The sequence below is a fragment of the Sus scrofa genome, chromosome 1 (genome assembly GCF_000003025.6).
Source record: "Sus scrofa isolate TJ Tabasco breed Duroc chromosome 1, Sscrofa11.1, whole genome shotgun sequence".
Classification (NCBI taxonomy): domain Eukaryota; kingdom Metazoa; phylum Chordata; class Mammalia; order Artiodactyla; family Suidae; genus Sus; species Sus scrofa.
Window position 1 is genome coordinate 240,543,544 of NC_010443.5, and position 19,279 is coordinate 240,562,822.

Below are 19,279 nucleotides of genomic sequence, written 5' to 3' on the forward strand. Positions count from 1 at the left end.
GGGGGACATGACACACTTACCCTCGTCAGTGATGGTGCCACTGCTGGAGCCCCCACTGCTCTTAGACTGTCGGTGGGACGAGGAGGAGGACACGGAGGATTCCGCCGCATGCCCTTTGGGAGAAGGCGAAGGCGTGAGGGTTGGGGAGGTGCTTTTGGAGGTAGTTGAAGTTCCAGACGGAGGCCTTTTGCTCGTCTCTAGTTTCTGCTGAAAAGAATGAGACAAATACATAAACCATCACTTGGAGGGTGGACATGATTCAAACAGACACCCACGACAGTGAACATGGTGACAGTTGACTCAACAAGAGATCTAACCAGGACTATGAAATCTCCTTAAGAAAACATGTGAAGCAGAAACGGAATTATCAGAACAGTTACAGGAAAATCCTCCCCTGGAGCAGAGAGGCAGGGAAGGGGATGGAAAAAGCGGCACTGAAGGAGCCAGAAAACTCGGGTCCTAGTCCTGCCCCTACAGCTGCTAGCATGTGTCCTTGGTCAAATCTCCTCATCTCTCAGTTAACCACCTCTAAAATGGAAGTGTGGCTCATTATCCTCGAAGGCCCTTCCTGTTCTTGATGTTCCTTTATCTAAACCAGTCACTTCTAATCTTTCACCAAAGAACACTTACCATTTTCCTTTGTGTGTGTGTTGCACACAAAAAGCCCTTTTTATTTATTTTATTTTTATGTATTTATTTTTTAGGGCTGCACCTGAGGCATATGGAGGTTCCCAGGCCAGGAGTCGAATTGGAGTTGAAGCTGCCAGTCTACACTACAGCCACAACAATGCGAGATCTGAGCCGCATCTGCGACCTACACCAGAGATCACGGCAAGGCCGGATCCTTAACCCACGGACAGAGGCCAGGGATCGAACCTGCACCCTCATGGATTCTAGTCAGATTGCTTTGTTTCAGCTGCACCACAGTGAAAACTCCTGAAGGAGTTCCCGTCGTGGCTCAGTGGTTAACTAATCCAACTAGGAACTATGAGGTCTCGGGTTTGATCCCTGGCCTTGCTCAGTGGGTTCAGGATCTGGGGTTGCCGTGAGTTGTGGTGTGGGTTGCAGACGCGGCTCAGATCCCGTGTTGCTGTGGCTGTGGCATAGGCTGGCAGCTGTGGCTCCAATTCGACACCTAGCTGGGAACCTCCATATGTCGAGGGAGCGGCCCAAAAAATGGCAAAAAGACAAACAAACAAAAAAAACCCCAAAAAACTCCTGAAATACTTTTTATTTACTTTTATTGATCTATAATTGATTTACTTTGTTTTGTTTTTTTTGGTTTTTTTTTTTGTCTTTTTGCCTTTTCTAGGGCTGCTCCTGTGGCATATGGATGTTCCCAGGCTAGGGGTCTAATCCTTAACCCATTGAGCGAGGCCACAGATCAAACCCGAGACCTCACGGTTCCTAGTCGGATTCTTTAGCCACCGAGTCACAATAGGAACTCCAATAGTTGATTTACATTGTTGTGTTAATTTCATATGGACAGGATAGTGGTTTGGGTGAGTTTTTTTGCAGATTATATTCCATCATAGGTTATTATAAGATACCGGATGTAATTCCCTATGCTATAAGGTAAATCCTTATTTCTTATCAATTCTATGTATAGTGGTTTTTATCTGTTAATGCCATACTCTTAATTTATCCCTCCTGCCCCCTCTGCCTTTGCTAACTCTAAGTTTGGTTTCTGGGCCTGTGAGTACTTTTGGACTTAGAGAAGATCTGAACAAAGAGAGAACAGAGTTCCCGTGTCCTTCAGCCAGCTTTCTCTAATGTTAATATCATACAAAACCATAGTATAGGAGTTCCTGTTATGGCACAGAGGAAACGAATCCGACTAGGATGCATAAGGATGTGGGTTTGATCCCCATCCTAGCTTAGTGGGTTAAAGATCTGGTATTGCCATGAGCTGTGGTGTAGGTTGCAGACACAGCTCGAATCTGATGTTGCTGTGGCTGTGGCGTAGGCTGGCAGCTGTAGTTCCAATTTGACCCCTAGCCTGGGAACCTCCATATGCCCTAAAAAGCAAAAAAAAAAAAGTATAATTACTGAAACTAAGAGATTAACACTGGGGCAATGCTATCTGCTAAACTACAGATGGTATTAGAATATCACTGGCTGCTCCAGCGATGTCTTTATTCTGGTCCAGGGTTTGTGCAGCATTAACTTGTTACATCTCCTTAGTCCCCCCTAATCTGCGACAACTTCTTGGTCTTACCTTGTCTTTCACGACCCTGACACTCCTGAAGAGTCCTGGTCACATATTTGCAGACTGTCCCTCAATTTCAGTTTGTCTTATGTTTTCTCATAATTAGATGTGCTTATGGATTTTGAGGTCAATGACCACGGAGGTGAAGCGCCATCCTTTGTGCATCAGGAGGTACAAAGTAGCAGTACCTTATCCCTGATGATGTTAGCCTTGATGACCCAGTTAAGGTAGTATCTATCAGGTTTCTCCATTGTGAAGTTACTATTTTTCCCCTTATAGTTAATAAATATTTGGTAGAGACATTTTGAGCTAAATACTTTGCGTTTCCCTAAAAGTTTTGCCTGCTCTGTATAGCAGAAATTGGCACAACACTGTAAATCAACTAGACTTTACTTAAAAAACTTTTGCCTGCTGATTTTAACATCCTTTGTGGTATCTTCTCTGAAGCATTTACCACTGTGAGTTCTAATGGTGATTTGCTGTTGCCCTTATTCCTTCCACATTCATTACTCTGAATTCTCCTGTGTGGAAAAGTTGTTCCTCTTCCTCCGTTTATTTATTCAGTTATTTATTCATATCAGCGTGGGCTCATGGATATTTACTCTCTGGGCTGTAATCCAATACTATTGTTATGCCCTGGTCCCTTTGATTGAAGGATGGTATTTAGAAGCCAAAATCTGGATAATAGGCTGTTCCTGATTATTGGGATGACACTGCTTCTAGGTCCTCTTAGTGAATAGAGCAAAGAAATATATGAAGTATATTAACCCACATACATACATAGCATACTTATTCCTCTGTCTATTTATCTATCTATACATTTACAAGCATGCATTCATACTGACACCCCTGACTCCAATCCAATATCCACAGGGTTAGTTCTAGCATTTCCCCTTTCATTCAATCTCTGACAGTTAAAAATTGGGTTCATTATCTATATTTAGTTCCTTGTTCAACTCTAGTATGTATGTAAAGTGTATAGGTGTGCAAAAAGTATACATATGTAAAGTAGCTTTAGAACTGCTAGCCCACTACGCTGCAAGAAAAAAATTATCAACTAGAGTACAATGCTTGGATAGTTCTTTTTGTCTTCACCCTTACAATACCCACTGGACGTATGTTTTCTCCCAACGCCTACAGTGATTATGTCATTCACTTATAATACAACTAGATCTGCTGTCATAATCTCCATACCATCCTCAGCTCCTGGTTGATTTTTTTAAATTTACATAGAGTGACAATAACTGTTGTGTACAATTCTATGGGTTTGGATAAATAGAGTTGCATATCCATATACGGAGTACCATACAGAATAGTTCCCTCACTCCCCTCCCCAAATTCCCTTATGCTGTCCCTTTCTATACAATCCCTCCCCCCATCCCAACTCATGGGAATAATGGATCTGTTTTCCATCCCAATAGTTTTGCCTTTTGCCAAATGTCATGTAAATGGAATCAAATGATACGTATATTTTTTGGTCTGGCTCAGCATAATGCCTCTAAGATCCATTTAAGTTACTGCATGTGCCAATAGTGTGTTCTTTTCCATTGCTGAGCAGTATCCCATTGCACGGATGCTACTACAGTTAATTTACATACTCACAAGTTATAAGATGTTTCCAGTTTGGAGTATTTATGAGAAAGCTGCTGTAAACATTCCCGAACTGATTTTTGTATAAACAGAAGTTTTTAAAAACTCATTTGGGTAAATATTTAGAAGTGAGATAGCCAGGTCATATGCTAAGTATTATATTTAGTTTTTTAAGACACTGCCAAACTTTTTCAAGCTGGCTGTATCATCTTTGCATTCACACCAGCAACTAATGAGAATTTCAGTAGCTCCACATTTTCAAAGCACTTGTTACTTAAAAAAATTTTTTTTTAATTTCAGGCAGTCTAATAATAGGTGTAGAGTGCTCATTGTGGTTTTAAGTGGCATTTCCCTAATTATTAAAGACACTGAACATCTTTCCATATGTTTATTTGCTATCTGTAGATCTTCTTTGATGCAGTATCTATTCAGATATTTTACAAATTTTTAAAAATTTGTTGGTTTTCTTTTTCTTTTTCTTTTTTTTTTTTTTTACTTATTTTTTACTTTTTTAGGGGCATACCTGTGGCATATGGAAGTTCCCAGGGTAGGGGTTGAATGGGAGCTACAGCTGCCGGTCTACACCACAGCCACAGCAACATGGGATCTAAGCCACATGTGACCTACACAACAACTCAAGGCACCACCAGCTCCTTAACCCACTGAGAGAGACCAGGGATTGAACCCACATCCTCGTGGATACTAGTCGGGTTCATTACCGCTGAGCCACAATGGGAACTCCTGTTGGTTATTTGCTTATTGTTGAGTTGTGAGAATTCTTTATTCTGGATACAAAACCTTTATCAGATACATGATTTGCAAATATTTGCCTAGTCTGTGGATTGTCTTTTCATTCTCTTAATGCTATCTCTTGCAGGGCAGAGAATTTTGATAAAGTCCAACTTAACTTTTTTTTCCTTTTATACATCATGCTTTTGGCGCTATATCTTAAACTTCTTACCAAATCCAAAGTCACATAGATTTTCCCCTAGACGTTTTATAGTTTTTCCTTTTATATTTAAGTCTATGATCTATTTTGAGTTAATCTTTGCAGTGACTGTGAGATACATGTGAAGGTTCATTTTCTTGCATATTCAATTGTTCCAGAACTATTTTTTTTCCAAAAAGACTATCCTTTCTTTGTTGAATTGCCTTTGCACCTTGAAAAAAAAAATTCAGTTGACTATTCTTGTGTGGATCTATTTTTGTCTTGTCTGTTCTGTTCCATTGACCTACGTGTCTGTCCTTTCCTGATACTATATTACAGTTTCACAATAAGTCTTAAAACTAGGTAGTGTGATTTTCTTTGTTCATACTTCTTTTGCCTATTACAGTTTATTTGCATCGTAATATAAATTTCAGAATTGCTTTCTAGATCTCTACAAAAAGAGCTAGCTGGGATTTTTAACTGGGATTACATTAAATCTATAGATCAAGTTGCAAAAAACTGCTATCTTAACACTACTGGGCCTTCCACCTCTGCATTTAGTTAAAGCTTCTTTGATTTATCAATGTCTTGTGGTTTTCAACCCTTAGATTCTGCACATACCTGATTAGATTTATATTTATAGTATTTCATTTTCATATAATGCATTTCAAATGTATTATACTTTTTAAGTTTCAAATTTAAAGTCTAACTGTTCTAATTTGAATTGTTCATTGCTAATGTACAGAAACACAACTGACTTTTGTATATATGACCTTATATCCTTAGACCCTTCTGAACTCACTTATTAGTTCTAGAAACTTTTGTGCAGATTTTTTGAGTTTTCTAAGTAGACAATCATATCATCTAAAAATACAGATAGTTTTATTTCTCCTTTTCCAACCTGTGTATCTTTAATGGGTTTCTTACCTTATTACACTAGCTATAGTTTTTGGTGTAGAGTTGGGAGACTTGGAAGTAAGAGACAACATCCTCGTTCCCGATCTTAGGGAGACAGCACTCAGTGTTTTCATCAAGTATGATACTAAGTACAGGTATTTCATATGAGGTTCAGGAAATTCTCTTCAATTCTTAGTTCACTGAGAGTTCTGATCATGAATGGAGTTTGAATTTTACCAAGTGCTTTTTCTGCATTTTTTCTTTAATCTGTTAATACGGTGTTGATAGGTTTTCTAATATTGAACTATATTTGCATTCCTGGGATAAATCCTACTTGGCCAAAATGTAGTATCCTTTTACTTTATCATTGGATTAAACTTGCTAATATTTTGTGGAGGATTTTTACCTTTATGATCATAAGGGTTTTGGGTCTGTCATTTCTTTTCTTGTAATCTCATGGAAACATATCCTTGTTTCTTATCTTAAGGGGAAAGAATGGTACTCATAATGGTATAGAAATCAATTCCCCAAGAAGACATAACCATCATAAATGTGTATAGAGCTTTAAAATACATGAGGCAAGCAACCTAAATGCCCAGTGACAGATGACTGGGTAAAAAAGATGTGGTATATTTATACAGTGGAATATTACTCAGCCATAGGAATAGAATGAAATAAGGTCATTTGCAGCAACATGGACGGACCTAGAGATTATCATACTAAGTAAATCAGCCAAAGACAAATTGCTTATATGTGGAATCTAAACAATGATACAAAAAGGGATTCCCGTCGTAGCTCAGTAGTAACGAATCTGACTAGTATCCATGAGGATGTGGGTTCGATCCCTGGCCTTGCTCAATGAGTTAAGGATCTGGTGTTGCCATGAGCTGTGGTGTAGGCCAGCAGCTGCAGCTCTGATTTGACCCCTAGCCTGGGAACTTCCATATGCTGTGGGTGTGGCCCTAAATATAGAAAAAAATAAAATAAAAAAAATACATAAAAAATGATACAAAGGAACTTACTTATAAAACATAAACAGATTCACAGACATAAAAAACAAACTTATGGTTAAGAAAGGGGAAAGGGGGAGGGATAAATGAGGAGTTTGGGATTAGTAGATACAAACTACTATATATAAAATACGTAAATAACAAAGTCCTACTGTATAGCACAGGGAACTAAATTGAATATCTTATAATAAACTATAATGGAAAAGAATCTGAAAAGTGTGTGTGTATATATATATATATATATATGTACATATATATGTATATAAGTGTGCACAGATATCAGCACATTCAAAGGAATAGAAATAGAACTCTCATGGCGTTAAACCAGACATCAGTAACAACAATTTCTGGAAAAACACTAAATGATTGCAAAATAATTTGATGGACCAAAGAGGAAGTCTCAAAAGAAGTGGAAAAATATTTTAAACAGAATTAAAATTAAAATATATCAAAATTTTCAGTATGTTGGTATGGCACTACATAGCATGACAACTATAGAATTAAAATGCTTGTATAGAAAGAAAAATCTCCAAGCAGCAATCTAAACCTCTACCATAAGAAACTAGAGAGGACAAATCAAATTTAAGGCAAGTAGAGGAAAGGACATTATGGATAAGATCATAAATCAATGAAATTGAAAATAGAAAAATGGAGAAAATCAATAAAAACTGAAGTTGTTCCTTTGAAAACATCAATAGAATTGATAAAGTCCTAGCCAGACTGACCAAGAAAAAAGAGAAGTCACAAATCACCAATATTAGGAATGAAAAAAGAAGGCATTCCTATTAACTCCAGCCATTAAAATTAAGAATAAGGAATACTGGCTATTTACTGGTAGCACAGTGGTTAAAGATTCGGCATCGTTACTGTTGGGACTCAGGTTAGATCCCCGGCCCAGGAACTTCTGCATGTCATGGATATGGTCGAAAAATAAATAAAGGAATACTAACAACTCTATGTTCATAAATTCAACAACCTAGCTGAAAAAGAATAATTCTTGAAGATTTAAAATAAAAAATTCACTCAAGAAGAACTAGATAACCTGAATAATCTTACATGTATTAAAATTTTTATTTCTTAATTTAAAAACTTCAAAAAGAGAACATGTCAGACCCCAGAGAGTTTCATGGCAAGTTTTCAAATTTTATCAACCATAGAAAAAAATATTATCAGGATTTCCCATTGTGGCACAGCGGAAACAAATCAGACTAGTATCCATGAAGACGCGGGTTCAATCCCTGGCCTTGCCCAGTGGGTTAAGATCTGGCGTTGCTGTAAGCTGTGGTGTAGGTTGCAGATGTGAGTCGGATCCTGAGTTGCTGTGGCTGTGGTGTAGGCCAGCAGTTTTAGCTCCAATTCAACCCCTAAGCTAGGAACTTCTATATGCCGTGGGTGTGGCCCTAAGAAACAAAAAAGAAAAAAAAAAAAAAAGAGAGAGAGAGAGAGAGAGGAATGCCAAAAAATTGAATAATACTTTCCAAGTCATTTTATGAAACAATATGACTCTTTTTTCCTGTCAGCCCATTAAAGATGTCACTTTGCTCTTTGATTTATATGATTTATTTATTTATTTTGGTCTTTTTGCCTTTTCTGGGGCCGCACCCGTGGCATATGGAGGTTCCCAGGCTAGGGGTCCAACTGGAGCTGTAGCCACCGGCCTACACCAGAGCCACAGCAACGCAGGATCAGAGCCATGTCTGCAACCTACACCATAACTCATGGCAACACCGGATCCTTAACCCACTGAGTGAGGCCAGGGACTGAACCTGCAACCTCATGGTTCCTAGGCGGATTCGTTAACCACTGCGCCACGACGGGAACTCCCGTATGATTTCTTATGAGAAATCTGTTGTAATTTTATTTTTGTTCCTCTGAATGCAATTTCTTTTTTCTCTGCCTACACTCAAGATTTTCTCTTTATATTGTTTTTAATAGTTTAAATATATGGCAATGGTGTATTCTTTTTGGTATTTATCCTGTTTAGTGTTCTCTGAACTTCTAGGACCTGTGGTTTGGAATCTGCCATTAATCTGGGAAAATTCTTGGCCATTAAAAAAAATACATACATATATATGTATACCTTCTACCTCACCACTCTCCCTCTTTCCTCAGAATTCCAATCACCTGTTTGTGTGAGCATGTGATATTATCTTACAGCTGTTGAATGCTCTGCTTTTGTTTTTGCTTTATCTTGTTTTTTACTCGGTGTTTCAGTTTGGGCAATTTCTTCTGCCTTATCTTCACGTTCACTGATTCTCTCCTTGTCTGTGTCAAGTCTACCAAGGAGTCCATCAAAGGCATTCTGCATCTCTGTTACATGTATTTTATTTCTAGCATTTCCATTTGATTCTTATAATCTCCATTTCTCTGCTGAAATTATTACTCATAGGATCTTTCATGCTTTTCAAATTTTCCTCTAGTGCCTTTAATGTATTAATAACAGTTCTTTTAAATTCCCTGTCCCATAATTCCAGCACTGTTTCACACTTACATCAGATTCTGATGACTGATTGCTTTGTTTCTTGGGAGTGTGGTGTTTCTTGCCTTTTTGTATATCTTGTAACTGATGCTAAAAGTTGAACATATCATATAGAATAGCAGAGTCCAAGATAAATCGTTTTCTTGCCTGGAAATGGGTACACTTTTCCTTCTGCTAAGCCTTTAAGGTTCCTTACAGCTAACTACATCCCAGAGTGGAAAAAGAAGTCCTTTTCTTAGGTTTTAAAAGGCTTTGTCAATAAGCTGCCTATATTATTAATGAATTCTTCCTTCTGCTCTGTCTATCTTTTTTCTTTCTTTGCTTTTTAGGGCTGCCCCTGTAGCATATGGAGATTCCCAGGCCAGGGGTCAAATCAGACCTGTAGCTGCTGGCCTACACCACAGCCACAGCAACGTAAGGTCCCAGCTGTGTCTGCGGCCTACACCACAGCTCATGGAAATGCCAGATCCTTAATCCACTGAGCAGGTCCAGGGATCAAACCTGCGTTCTCATGGATGCTAGTCAGATTCATTTCCACTGAGTCATGACGGGAACTTCCTTTCTGCTTTTTCTATAAAGACAGGCAAATCCATAACAAAGCTCCTCATTAAGCAGGAGATAATTAGTATATCCCTACAAAACAGATCTATCCCAGCCAAAAGCAAAGAACCACAATACTCTGGACCTTGTGGGCAGCATTACTGAGGAGAGGGCAGCTAAATATAAGATTTGGGATGCTCTGAAGTATTTGAACTACTTCCCACATCCCCAGGATGGCAGACTGATCATGCAATGGCATCGTCTCCACTCCTCCCTGGATCCATACTCTTTGCTGTTTAACTCTGCATGGTCTCCTGCAGCGGGTGATTAAACAATTTGATTGGTTTTCAATTTAGGCCTTTAACTGTGGCCATCAGAACATGTCCAGGTTTGCTGTGGACACACATGGCCCTGTTATCCTGGTCATTCCAGCCAATAGCCAAACATGTAAGTGATCTCCCCAGACCAAAAAAATGGCCTGGCTAAGTCCAGACTTAAGTGCCCAGGCATAGATTTGCAAGCCAAAGAAATGCGTTTTGTTTTAAACCACTGTGGGAATGGAAAGCTGGTATACCCAGTGGGCCTTTGGGCTTCCCAAGATCTGGGAAGCGCTGAAACACACTCTGACCCCACCTCTCCTCCATTCTGTGTCTCCTAAGCACACTTCACATCAGAAAGACATACCTGACAAATATTCCACCACCATGGTACTGCTTGTTTTAAGCAACGTACAAAACCCAGATTCAGGAGGCTCATATTTTGAATACCAATTTCTAATTCTTCCTAAGGGAGTCTTTGAAAAGCACTTCATGTCTCCATTTTGCTGCTGGAGCTTTTGATAGAAAGCCCATCCTGTGTCCTTTGATTTAGGTGGTAGTTTCTAAGAACCTGGCCTGGGCTGGCTGCAACACTCAGCAGCGAGAAAAACAGATTGCCCAGACTCTACTCCAAGAGTTTAATTCAGTAGGCTGTAATGGAAAAAGAAAAGTGAAGTTTTTAAAAATCTTTTTAGGGCCACACCCATGGCACATGGAAGTTACCAGGCTAGGGGTCAAATCAGAGCTACACTGCTGGCCTATGCCATGGCCATAGCAATGCCAGATCTGAGACAAGTTAACCTAACACCACAGCTTGTGGGAAAGCTGGATCCTTTGATCCACTAAGCCAGGCCAGGGATCAAACCTGCATCCTTGCAGATATTCGTAGGATTCTTAACCCCCTGAGTCACAACAAGAACTCTGAGAAAAGTGAATTTTTAAGCAGCTCCCTAATGTTACAGCATATTATCATGTTAAGACTGTTAGGTGATGATTGAACTGGCTTGTTCCCCTAGTTTTCTGTTTCCTAAATGGGTCTCTTTTTTTCGGCCACGCCTGCAGCATGCAGAAGTTCCAGCGCCAGGGATGAAACCTGTGCCATAGCAGTGACCCAAGCCACAGCAGTGACAATGTCAGGTCCTTAACCTACTGAGCCACCAGGGAACTCCTAAATGCTTTTTTTGACACAATTTCCTTTCATCAAAACATACTTGCATATAGATTATATTTGATGGGTGTATCCAAGTGAGGTAATAGTTAATATAATTTTAACTTAGATGCCTACCTATTTCCAACACCAATTAAAGGAAGCTAATAATATATAAAAATCTAATAAAACAATCAAAATAGACAGGAAACTTTAGAGAACAAAGAAGAGGAAAGCTATAACAAAGTTCTAGATGAGCAGACTTACTTTAATGAGTAGCTGAGTTTCCTAGCAGCAAAGGCAAAAAAGAAATACACTAATTCTAGAATTCTTACTATCTGATGAAATATAATATATAGTGTATCAGTAGAGACATTTTTCCTGAATTCTAAAAGGAACTTAACTACATAAATCCTATCACACAAGTAATTTTGAACATAATAGAAAATACACTAATGTATGGAGAGAATTTTTTTTTTCTGGAGCTATATTGTGAAGAAACAAATGCATAAGGGCCTTTGAATAACAAAAAGAGTTATATAACCAACAGTGATGGGGTAGAAAATAAAGACCATTTCTCACACATCCATTAAAATATCAATCTTGGGAGACAACTCGGGGCAAAGGTCCAGGGATGAGGCTTTCAGATGATCTAACTCTTCCCTGAGAGAAAGCAGGAGACATGGAGAAAATAAGGTGAAGAGAGGGGCTGTGCCTGGATTTGGGGGCCTCTCAGAGGAGGAAACATATGCTGTACCCCTGGGGGTACCTCCTGGGGAAGCAGCTGGTAAAGGAGCCAGTTTACACCCATGACTAAGACACTCTGGGGCTCACTCCATTAACCAACCCAGGCAGAGGAGCTCAAGAGGTGGAAGGGGTAGATTCTAAAGACACTAAAAGACTGCCCCTCCCAGAGAGGCACAGGGGGGCTCTTGCCCACTGTAAACCCCACAGGGGCTAACAATGTGGTGACAGATTTGGGGCTGCATTAACAGAGGAATGGTGCCAGAGCAAAGAGGTGAGGCCCTGGCTCTATCCTGCCCACCAACCTTCCTTCAGCTACTCTCTCTTACACCATGGCCTCACCTCTGGAATGCTGCACATGTCCCCTCACCCTGGGACAGTCTCACCCCTGCCCCACCCTTGCTCCTTTCATACGGCATCTTCTCCTTCAGATTGCCGTTTAGATGTCACTGATGCCCTCAAGCCTGGTCAGGGACCCCTCTGTACCCTCTATAGCATCCTCCCCTCTCTATGACAGCCCCTACCACACCCATGTGAGACTGCTGGGTCTGTAGTGACACCCCAAGAATGGTCACCAAACCCCTGGTTCACTGCTGGATCCTCTCTGCTCACAGTGCCAGGCACAGAGAAGATGCTCCAAAGATGGGAACGGTGGGTGAATAAAGCAGGAGTACAAATACTACTGCTCCTACTCTCAACAGTAATAGCTGACACTTGCACAGGCACACCAGGTTCCAAGCCCTGTTCTAAATGCTCGACTGTGAGACTGAGATTTGAACCCAGGCAATCACTCCTTGTCCTTTTGCTCTAAGTCAACGAAAAAAACACATGCAACAAGGAGGCTAGATGACCAGCACAGGGCTATAGAACCTGATCTCACACAGGCAGTGCCTCACAACCTCAGCACCTCTTCCACCTGGAGTTGTCCTGGAGATCGGGCGTTGGGTGCTGGGGCAACTGTGTGTGATCCCCACAACCACCGCCCTTCTCAAAACCCAGGAGTGGCCGGCTGGAAGGGGCCAGTTTAGTCTTATCCCATGACGGTGGTACCAGCCGTATTCCCAGCACTCAGGCCACATTAGGACAGAATCTGTGAGCATCACAGGAGGAAACAGACACAGAACAATCACCTTCCCACCAGGAACACTGCTGGCTGCTGCCGGGGAGACCGGGAGCTCGGATGGGCTGGAGCCAGGCGCTGGCCCAACAGGACTTGACCGATGGCTGGGCTTCTGCTCGGATAATCCGGCTGCTTTTTTCCTCTGGGCAGCGATCTGGGACAGGACACTGTCTATGCTGCCACCTGAGGAAACAGGAAGAGGAATAACTGCCCTGGGTCCAGAATGCTACAGTACAGGTGGTGGACACGGCGCTGACTTGGCTGAGCCAGAACCACGTTTCCCAGACCCCTCCCTGCGTGACTCCGGGTCAGGGCTGACCACAGGAGGACTGTGCATGAGAGCCAGCAGGTGGATGGCCATCAGGCTTCAAAGGCGTCCTCATAAGAGGTGGTGAAAGACTCGATGCAGCTAAGATCCATCTGTCCTCGCTTGCCCGCGAGCCATGCCAGCTTGGTCAGCTTCCAGCAGGCACAGACACCATGTGGGCCCTGGATTCCCACAGCAGCCCCTCTGCAGCACTTTCGAGCAGCTGCACACACTGCCACGCCAGGGCTCCCCGTTACCATCCAACTCTCTCTTCTGGATCTTTTCATCCCCAGCTACTCCCACAGTTGTGTCAATAACTTCCTCAGTCCATAAAACTCAGGGTGTCAGCTTTCCTGATGGAATCCTGATTGCCACGTTCCCTCTCCCAGTTTCCCAAAACCTACCAGCAACCTTGAATTATTATGATGGAAAAGGGGAAAGTGATGCTATCCAGAGCTAGGGAGGGTACCAGAGGGAGTACACTGATAACTAACATTTATAGAGCACTTACTAAGTGCCAGGCACTGCTAAATACTTTACATGTATAAACAGAGCTGTTCTGGAGGGCAAAATGCAAAACTTCAAAAACAGGCAAACCCATTGATCCCTCCCACCCTGATTCAAGGGAACATATATGAAGCAAATCACTAAGCAAGCGTGCAAGCGCAGAGCTCTAAGCCCTTCCTTAGAGTGGGATCTATATGAGCAAAAAATCTAGATCAGCCTTGGTGTTCAACAAAAGGCAACTGGCTAATTAAAACTCTGAAATCTCATATGAGTGGAAGGCTGTTTAGTTATTTAAAAGGTGCTGTAGATACATGTGTATTGACATTAAACGGTGTTTAAAACATGGTAATGGCTGCAAAAAGGAAAAAGGTTACAGAATAGACTATACTTGGAAGTCAGCCTGTGTGCAGGGCCTGGCTCGGCAGCTTCACAGCTGTGTGACCCTGGGTGACTTATTTCACTCCCCTGAGCCCCAGTTCCCTCCTCTGTAAAGTGGAGAGGAAACCCTCACCGGCTGTGGGAGGACTGAAGGAGATAATGCATTGAAAGGGCATTGTACCTGGCACGCACTAAGTGCTCAATAAATTATTATTCTGCTTTCATAAATATGCATAAAAGTACCTCGCAAAGATATATACCAAAATGTTAATGATAATCCCTAGTGGGCAAGATAATAGTTCTTTTTTTTTCTTTTTTAAAAATTTTATTTCATTTTATTTTTACAGCCACGTCTGTAGCATATGGAAGCTCCTGGGCCAGGGATCGAATTGGAGCTGCAGGCTGCTGACCTATGCCACAGCCACAGCAACACTGGTTCTGAGTTGTATCTGCAACCTACACCACAGCTTGGGGCAACGTCAGATCCTTAACCCACTGAGCAAGGCCAGGGACTGACTGAACCCACATCCTCACGGACACTCTGTCAGGTTCTTAACCTGCTCAGCTACAAAGGGAACGCCTCTTTTTTTTCTTTTTGTCTTTTGCTTTATCTAGTCTTCAGGCTTTTCCACAAGAAGCATGCATTCCTTACATAATGGCAGGGTATCTTCCTGCAAAGATAGCTTTAGTTAACCCTGGATGCCCTCAGGAAGAACTAGAAAGTATCCTGTAACCAGTCTCATTACCTCTTCCGATATTCTGTTTTTTTTTTTTTTTTATTTACTATAATCATATTTTTAAAATTATCTGTTTACACCAGAATACAACTTCCTAGAGAACCGATTTTGAATTTTTTCATTGCTAAGTGCTCCACTGCCTACACATTGCTTCACATCTAATAAGCAGTCAACAAATACTTGCTGAAAGAATATGGTAAATAAATGCAATGATGTGAAAAAGTTAAAGAAAAGGAAAGTATGCCACAAGCCCATAATAACCTTGGGGAAATTGGCTCTGAGTTTTTAAGTTTTTTTTTTTTTTTTTTTTTTTAACTGTAGTTGATTTACAATGCTGTGTCAATTTCTGCTGAACAGCAAAGTGCTATGAGTCTTAATTGTCCCCTACTTGCTGTGTGTCCCTGGGCAAATCTGTCATCCACTCTGAGCTTCAGTTTCCTCATCTGTTCAGTGAAGGGTCAGGATGAGAAGATATCTAAGATGTAACCTTCAAGGATTTTAAATACCACAAAACACCATGATTTACTCTTAGTTTAGTGTAAAATTTTCCAAGAAAATAAAGCATTATAGGCCATTTCCATGCTCTCCACTCCCAACTCCCTTCCCCTAAGAAAATGCATAAAAGCAACTCTGAATTGTGAATTCACTGAAAAATCCTTTAGGCACATCAAGGAGAAAAACGAGGTATTTGCAGCAGTTTCTAGGACTAACCCTAGTTCACACCCTCAACCCCAAGGAATCTTCCCCCCATCCCAGGACGGGCCTGCCTGGGTACCTACCTGAGCGGTTGTGCAGCTCCCCACCATGCCTGCTTAGGCCCCCTACCCCACTGGAGCCACCAGAGGAATGAGGTGAGTGATTGAAGTTTCCAGAATTGGCGGGCGAGGCCGGGCTTCTGGAGAGAGATGGAAATTTAACAGGCCTGACAGGGGTCTGCAAGAATAAGATGAATATCGCAGTTAGGGTTTGCTGTTCACTCCCTTGGATGCACAGATCACAGTGGGGAGTGACCTGAGTCCAGCTGGGCCATCCCAGCCGATGTCTGCCTCCACCGGCACGTCCTTGCCCACAGTGCTCAGCCTGCTGGGAGGCCCCGAAGGGATGGCAGTTCACATCTACCTGCTGACAACCCGACTGACCCTGAGCTAAGGCTGAGCCCCTGTGACACCATTTCCTGTGGGTCACCCACCTCCTCCCACGTGGTGGACTAACGGAGAGCTGCTCCGTCCATTTCGAGCATCTCCAGGTGCCAGGTGCTAGATGTCCCACTAGTGATTTGGCCTTGCGACAGCTCCAGGAGGCAACAGTAAGCTCCAGGTCAGGCCCGTCTCACAGACAGAGAGGGCAGCCCTGAGTTTCTCTCCAATCACTCAACACAGAGCCGCAGGGTCAGCTCCCACATCCTGTCCTCAGTTTGCCCATTTCCTGTATCTACATTATCTACAGTCCCACACATAAGGAGATCAGCTCCCACCTCGAGAGGGACTACCTCAGTACATGACAGAGACACACTGAGGGCCACCAAGTCAGAAACCACTGTGGTCAAAAGGGCAGAAGTCACACTCTTTCTGGTTGCAAGAAAACACAAGTGGCACATACAGTTGCCTCCCAGTGTTTGAGCTTGGACCTGGACTTGTGCAATAATGTATGAGAGGCCAAGAACCTGGTTTCTGGTCCCAGCATCCCCGCCCCCACCCAGCTGGGTGACCTTCAGCAAATGACTTCTCTTCTCTGGACCCAGTTTCCTCATCTAGGAAAGGGAAGCTTGGATTAGATCAGGTCTTCAAACTGTGTTTCTTGGAGCTCCAGGGAAAGGGGCTCCCATTTTCATTTCATTCACTCCAACATTTTAATCTCTTCACATATTAAGTTCCTTTCTAGGGTTTCATTGGACAAAAGAATATCACTCATTTAAAAGAAAATAAAAAGCTTCAACTCCTCTAGATTAGTGGGTCTGAGGGCCCTTCTGCCTACAGCACATCACATTAATGAGCAGTGAGTGACATCAAAGCGTGTCAGGTGGACAACTTACGGTGTCTGTACTCCCACTGCCCACGGGCTGGCCCCTGCTGGCTCTCTGGGGCAGCACGGTCTTCATGGGGTCTGCCTTCCCATTGTGACATGTCCGGGACCGATCCGAGCTCCACAGCTCAAAGCTGGAAGGGGGTAAGAAAGGGGGGATGACTGCCTTCAGCTTGTCGCTCGGGAGTCTGGTGAAGGGGGCTCCATTTCGAAGCTGAAAAAAACAGGCTGTGGGTTAGGCAAGCCTCGGGTGGGCTCCCAGCTCTGGAAGGAAGACTCCAGGCTTCCCCTGCTTCTCAGAGAAGGGCAGCACCACCTATCCCTCCACCCAAGCCAGAAACCCACATGGTGTCCCCAGGTCTCCTCCCAGCAACTGAGCAAAACCCATGTCTGCTCTGCTCCCACTCCCAGCTTCTCTTGGGTCTGTCCACAGCAGCAAGACCAGAACCGGGGCAAGGGTGGGGGAGCTGTGGGGAAGTGAGAGGTGTTGGGTGTGCTGTGATGGGGCAGCACAGGGGAGGGGCCACCCTCGCTGCAGATGAAGAGGGCATCCTGGGGGAGGGGCTCCTGCGCTGAGCCCAAAGGCCAATGCGAGCTGGTCTAGAGAGGATGGGGGGAAGGGCAATGCAGACTGAGGGAAGAGAAGGTGGAAAAACCTAGAGACAAGAGGAGCAGGACCAGGGTACAGAACTGTAAGGAGACTGGTGGGACCAGAGCTGGCAGTCTCAGGACAAGGTGCAGGGGATGAGGGGCCGGTAGCCCTAGGCTGGCTCCTCCGTGAGCCCAGCCAACGCTCCCACCCTCTATCCCACCACCTCCTTCCTACTCCAGCCGCACCTCCCACTGCTGACATTTTTAACTGCTATTTAATTTTAAGTTCTGAAAATGTGATTTGGGGTCAGTATAAAATTCACACAATGATGACTGGCGAATAGACCAGGAAAAGCTTTCACACAGTCAATGCTAACTTTAATTAAGAAAAGACAGTAAACTTGGTGCCAGATGGTGCTTTGCAGGGAAGGGCATCCTACAGCTAAACCTGCCTCGGGAGCCAGGCAGGAGGGCATCTCCGCAAGGATGGCTGCAAACGCCCACTCAGCAGAGCACCCTGGCCATTCTCCATCTGCCAAGGGCAGGTGGGCACACTGGTGCCCTCTACAGGGCATGAGACAGGCAAGCACCCAGGTGGGAGGCTGGGCGTTCTGGGATCCCCCCCTGCCTCTGTCTTGCTTTTCTGAGAGCCCATGAATAAATGCTGTCCCCTCTGGACCTCGACAACATCGTCTGCATAAGGATATTCATCAGAGCTGTAAAATAATGAAAAGCAAGGAACCCCACAGTCCGGCAGGTCAGTCCTGGATGAAGCGATGAGGGCAAAGTCCCATGACGGAATGCTGCATCATGCGGCCAGTGAATGTGATGTGGCCAGAGAGTGTCTCTGACACAGAAAAGATGGGCCTGACACATTGTTAATGCATCCCAGTTCAGCACAAATGGCGACGATAACACAGCCTGACCTGCCATGACTGTCGGAGATATTAAATGAGTGCCTATATGTGAAGCGCTGCAAATGCTTACCGAGCATTTGACGGGTACAGACTTAAAGCTGTGTTAAGTATTTATTACATATAATATGGTATCATATTCACAGATGTGAAGAATAGTTAGGAAAAATACTCCTAAGATATATGCCACAAAATGTCAATCACTGATGTGTGATCAATGGCGATTTTATTTTTCTTTATATTTTACTGCATCTTCCAAAACTTCCATAACAGCATTTCTGTCTTCATACTGATGGTAATCATTACTATTTAGTGATATTATCAAATGTCAGGTGGTACAAGTCCCAGTCGCTGTGCAGACACTGATTTACACCCACTGCATGGCAGCGGGGCAGAGCGGGTGGCAGCAGGACAGAGCCGGCAGATCCCAGTAGGGCTCCGAGGGTTGCCGGGGCAGCTTAGTCCTCCAGGGGCACCTCTACTCCCTTTTCCTCTCCTACACTGCCCTCTCCTGGCCAACCTCTAGACTAGGGCCTCAGCTAAAGGGACGTGAGTCCAACTCCAACCTGCAGACTCTCATTTCAGAGGTGAGAAACAAAGCCCAGAGAGGCAATGCAACACGTTCAAGGTCACACAGCAGATCAAAGACAGCCGTCCTTCTGGGCCAGGCACAGTGTTAAGAACTTCCCGGGGATGACCTCATTTAAAAACCACAACCATGAGGAGTTCTCATTGCAGCTCAGTGGATTCAGAACTCAACTAATATCCATGAGGATGTGGGTTCAATTCCTGGCCTTGCTCAGTGGGTTAAGGATTCAGTGTTGCCGTAGCTGTGGTGTAGG

General features: G+C 43.2%; 1 protein-coding gene across 3 annotated transcripts in view; it reads right to left on the reverse strand.

Moving 5' to 3' along the window:
• The window catches only part of ANKS6 (ankyrin repeat and sterile alpha motif domain containing 6), a 61,520-nt gene that overhangs the window by 20,709 nt on the left and 21,532 nt on the right, over positions 1–19,279 (reverse strand). For 2 of the 3 annotated variants that reach the window (XM_013993702.2, XM_013993700.2), the window contains 4 exons: positions 16,943–17,146; positions 15,690–15,843; positions 12,992–13,164; positions 21–207 (listed from right to left, as the gene is read on the reverse strand). In XM_013993702.2, coding sequence (XP_013849156.1) covers positions 21–207; positions 12,992–13,164; positions 15,690–15,843; positions 16,943–17,146 — 718 coding nt within the window. The remainder of the gene's footprint in view (positions 1–20; positions 208–12,991; positions 13,165–15,689; positions 15,844–16,942; positions 17,147–19,279) is intronic. The other variant, XM_001925405.4, reaches the window with a different exon arrangement.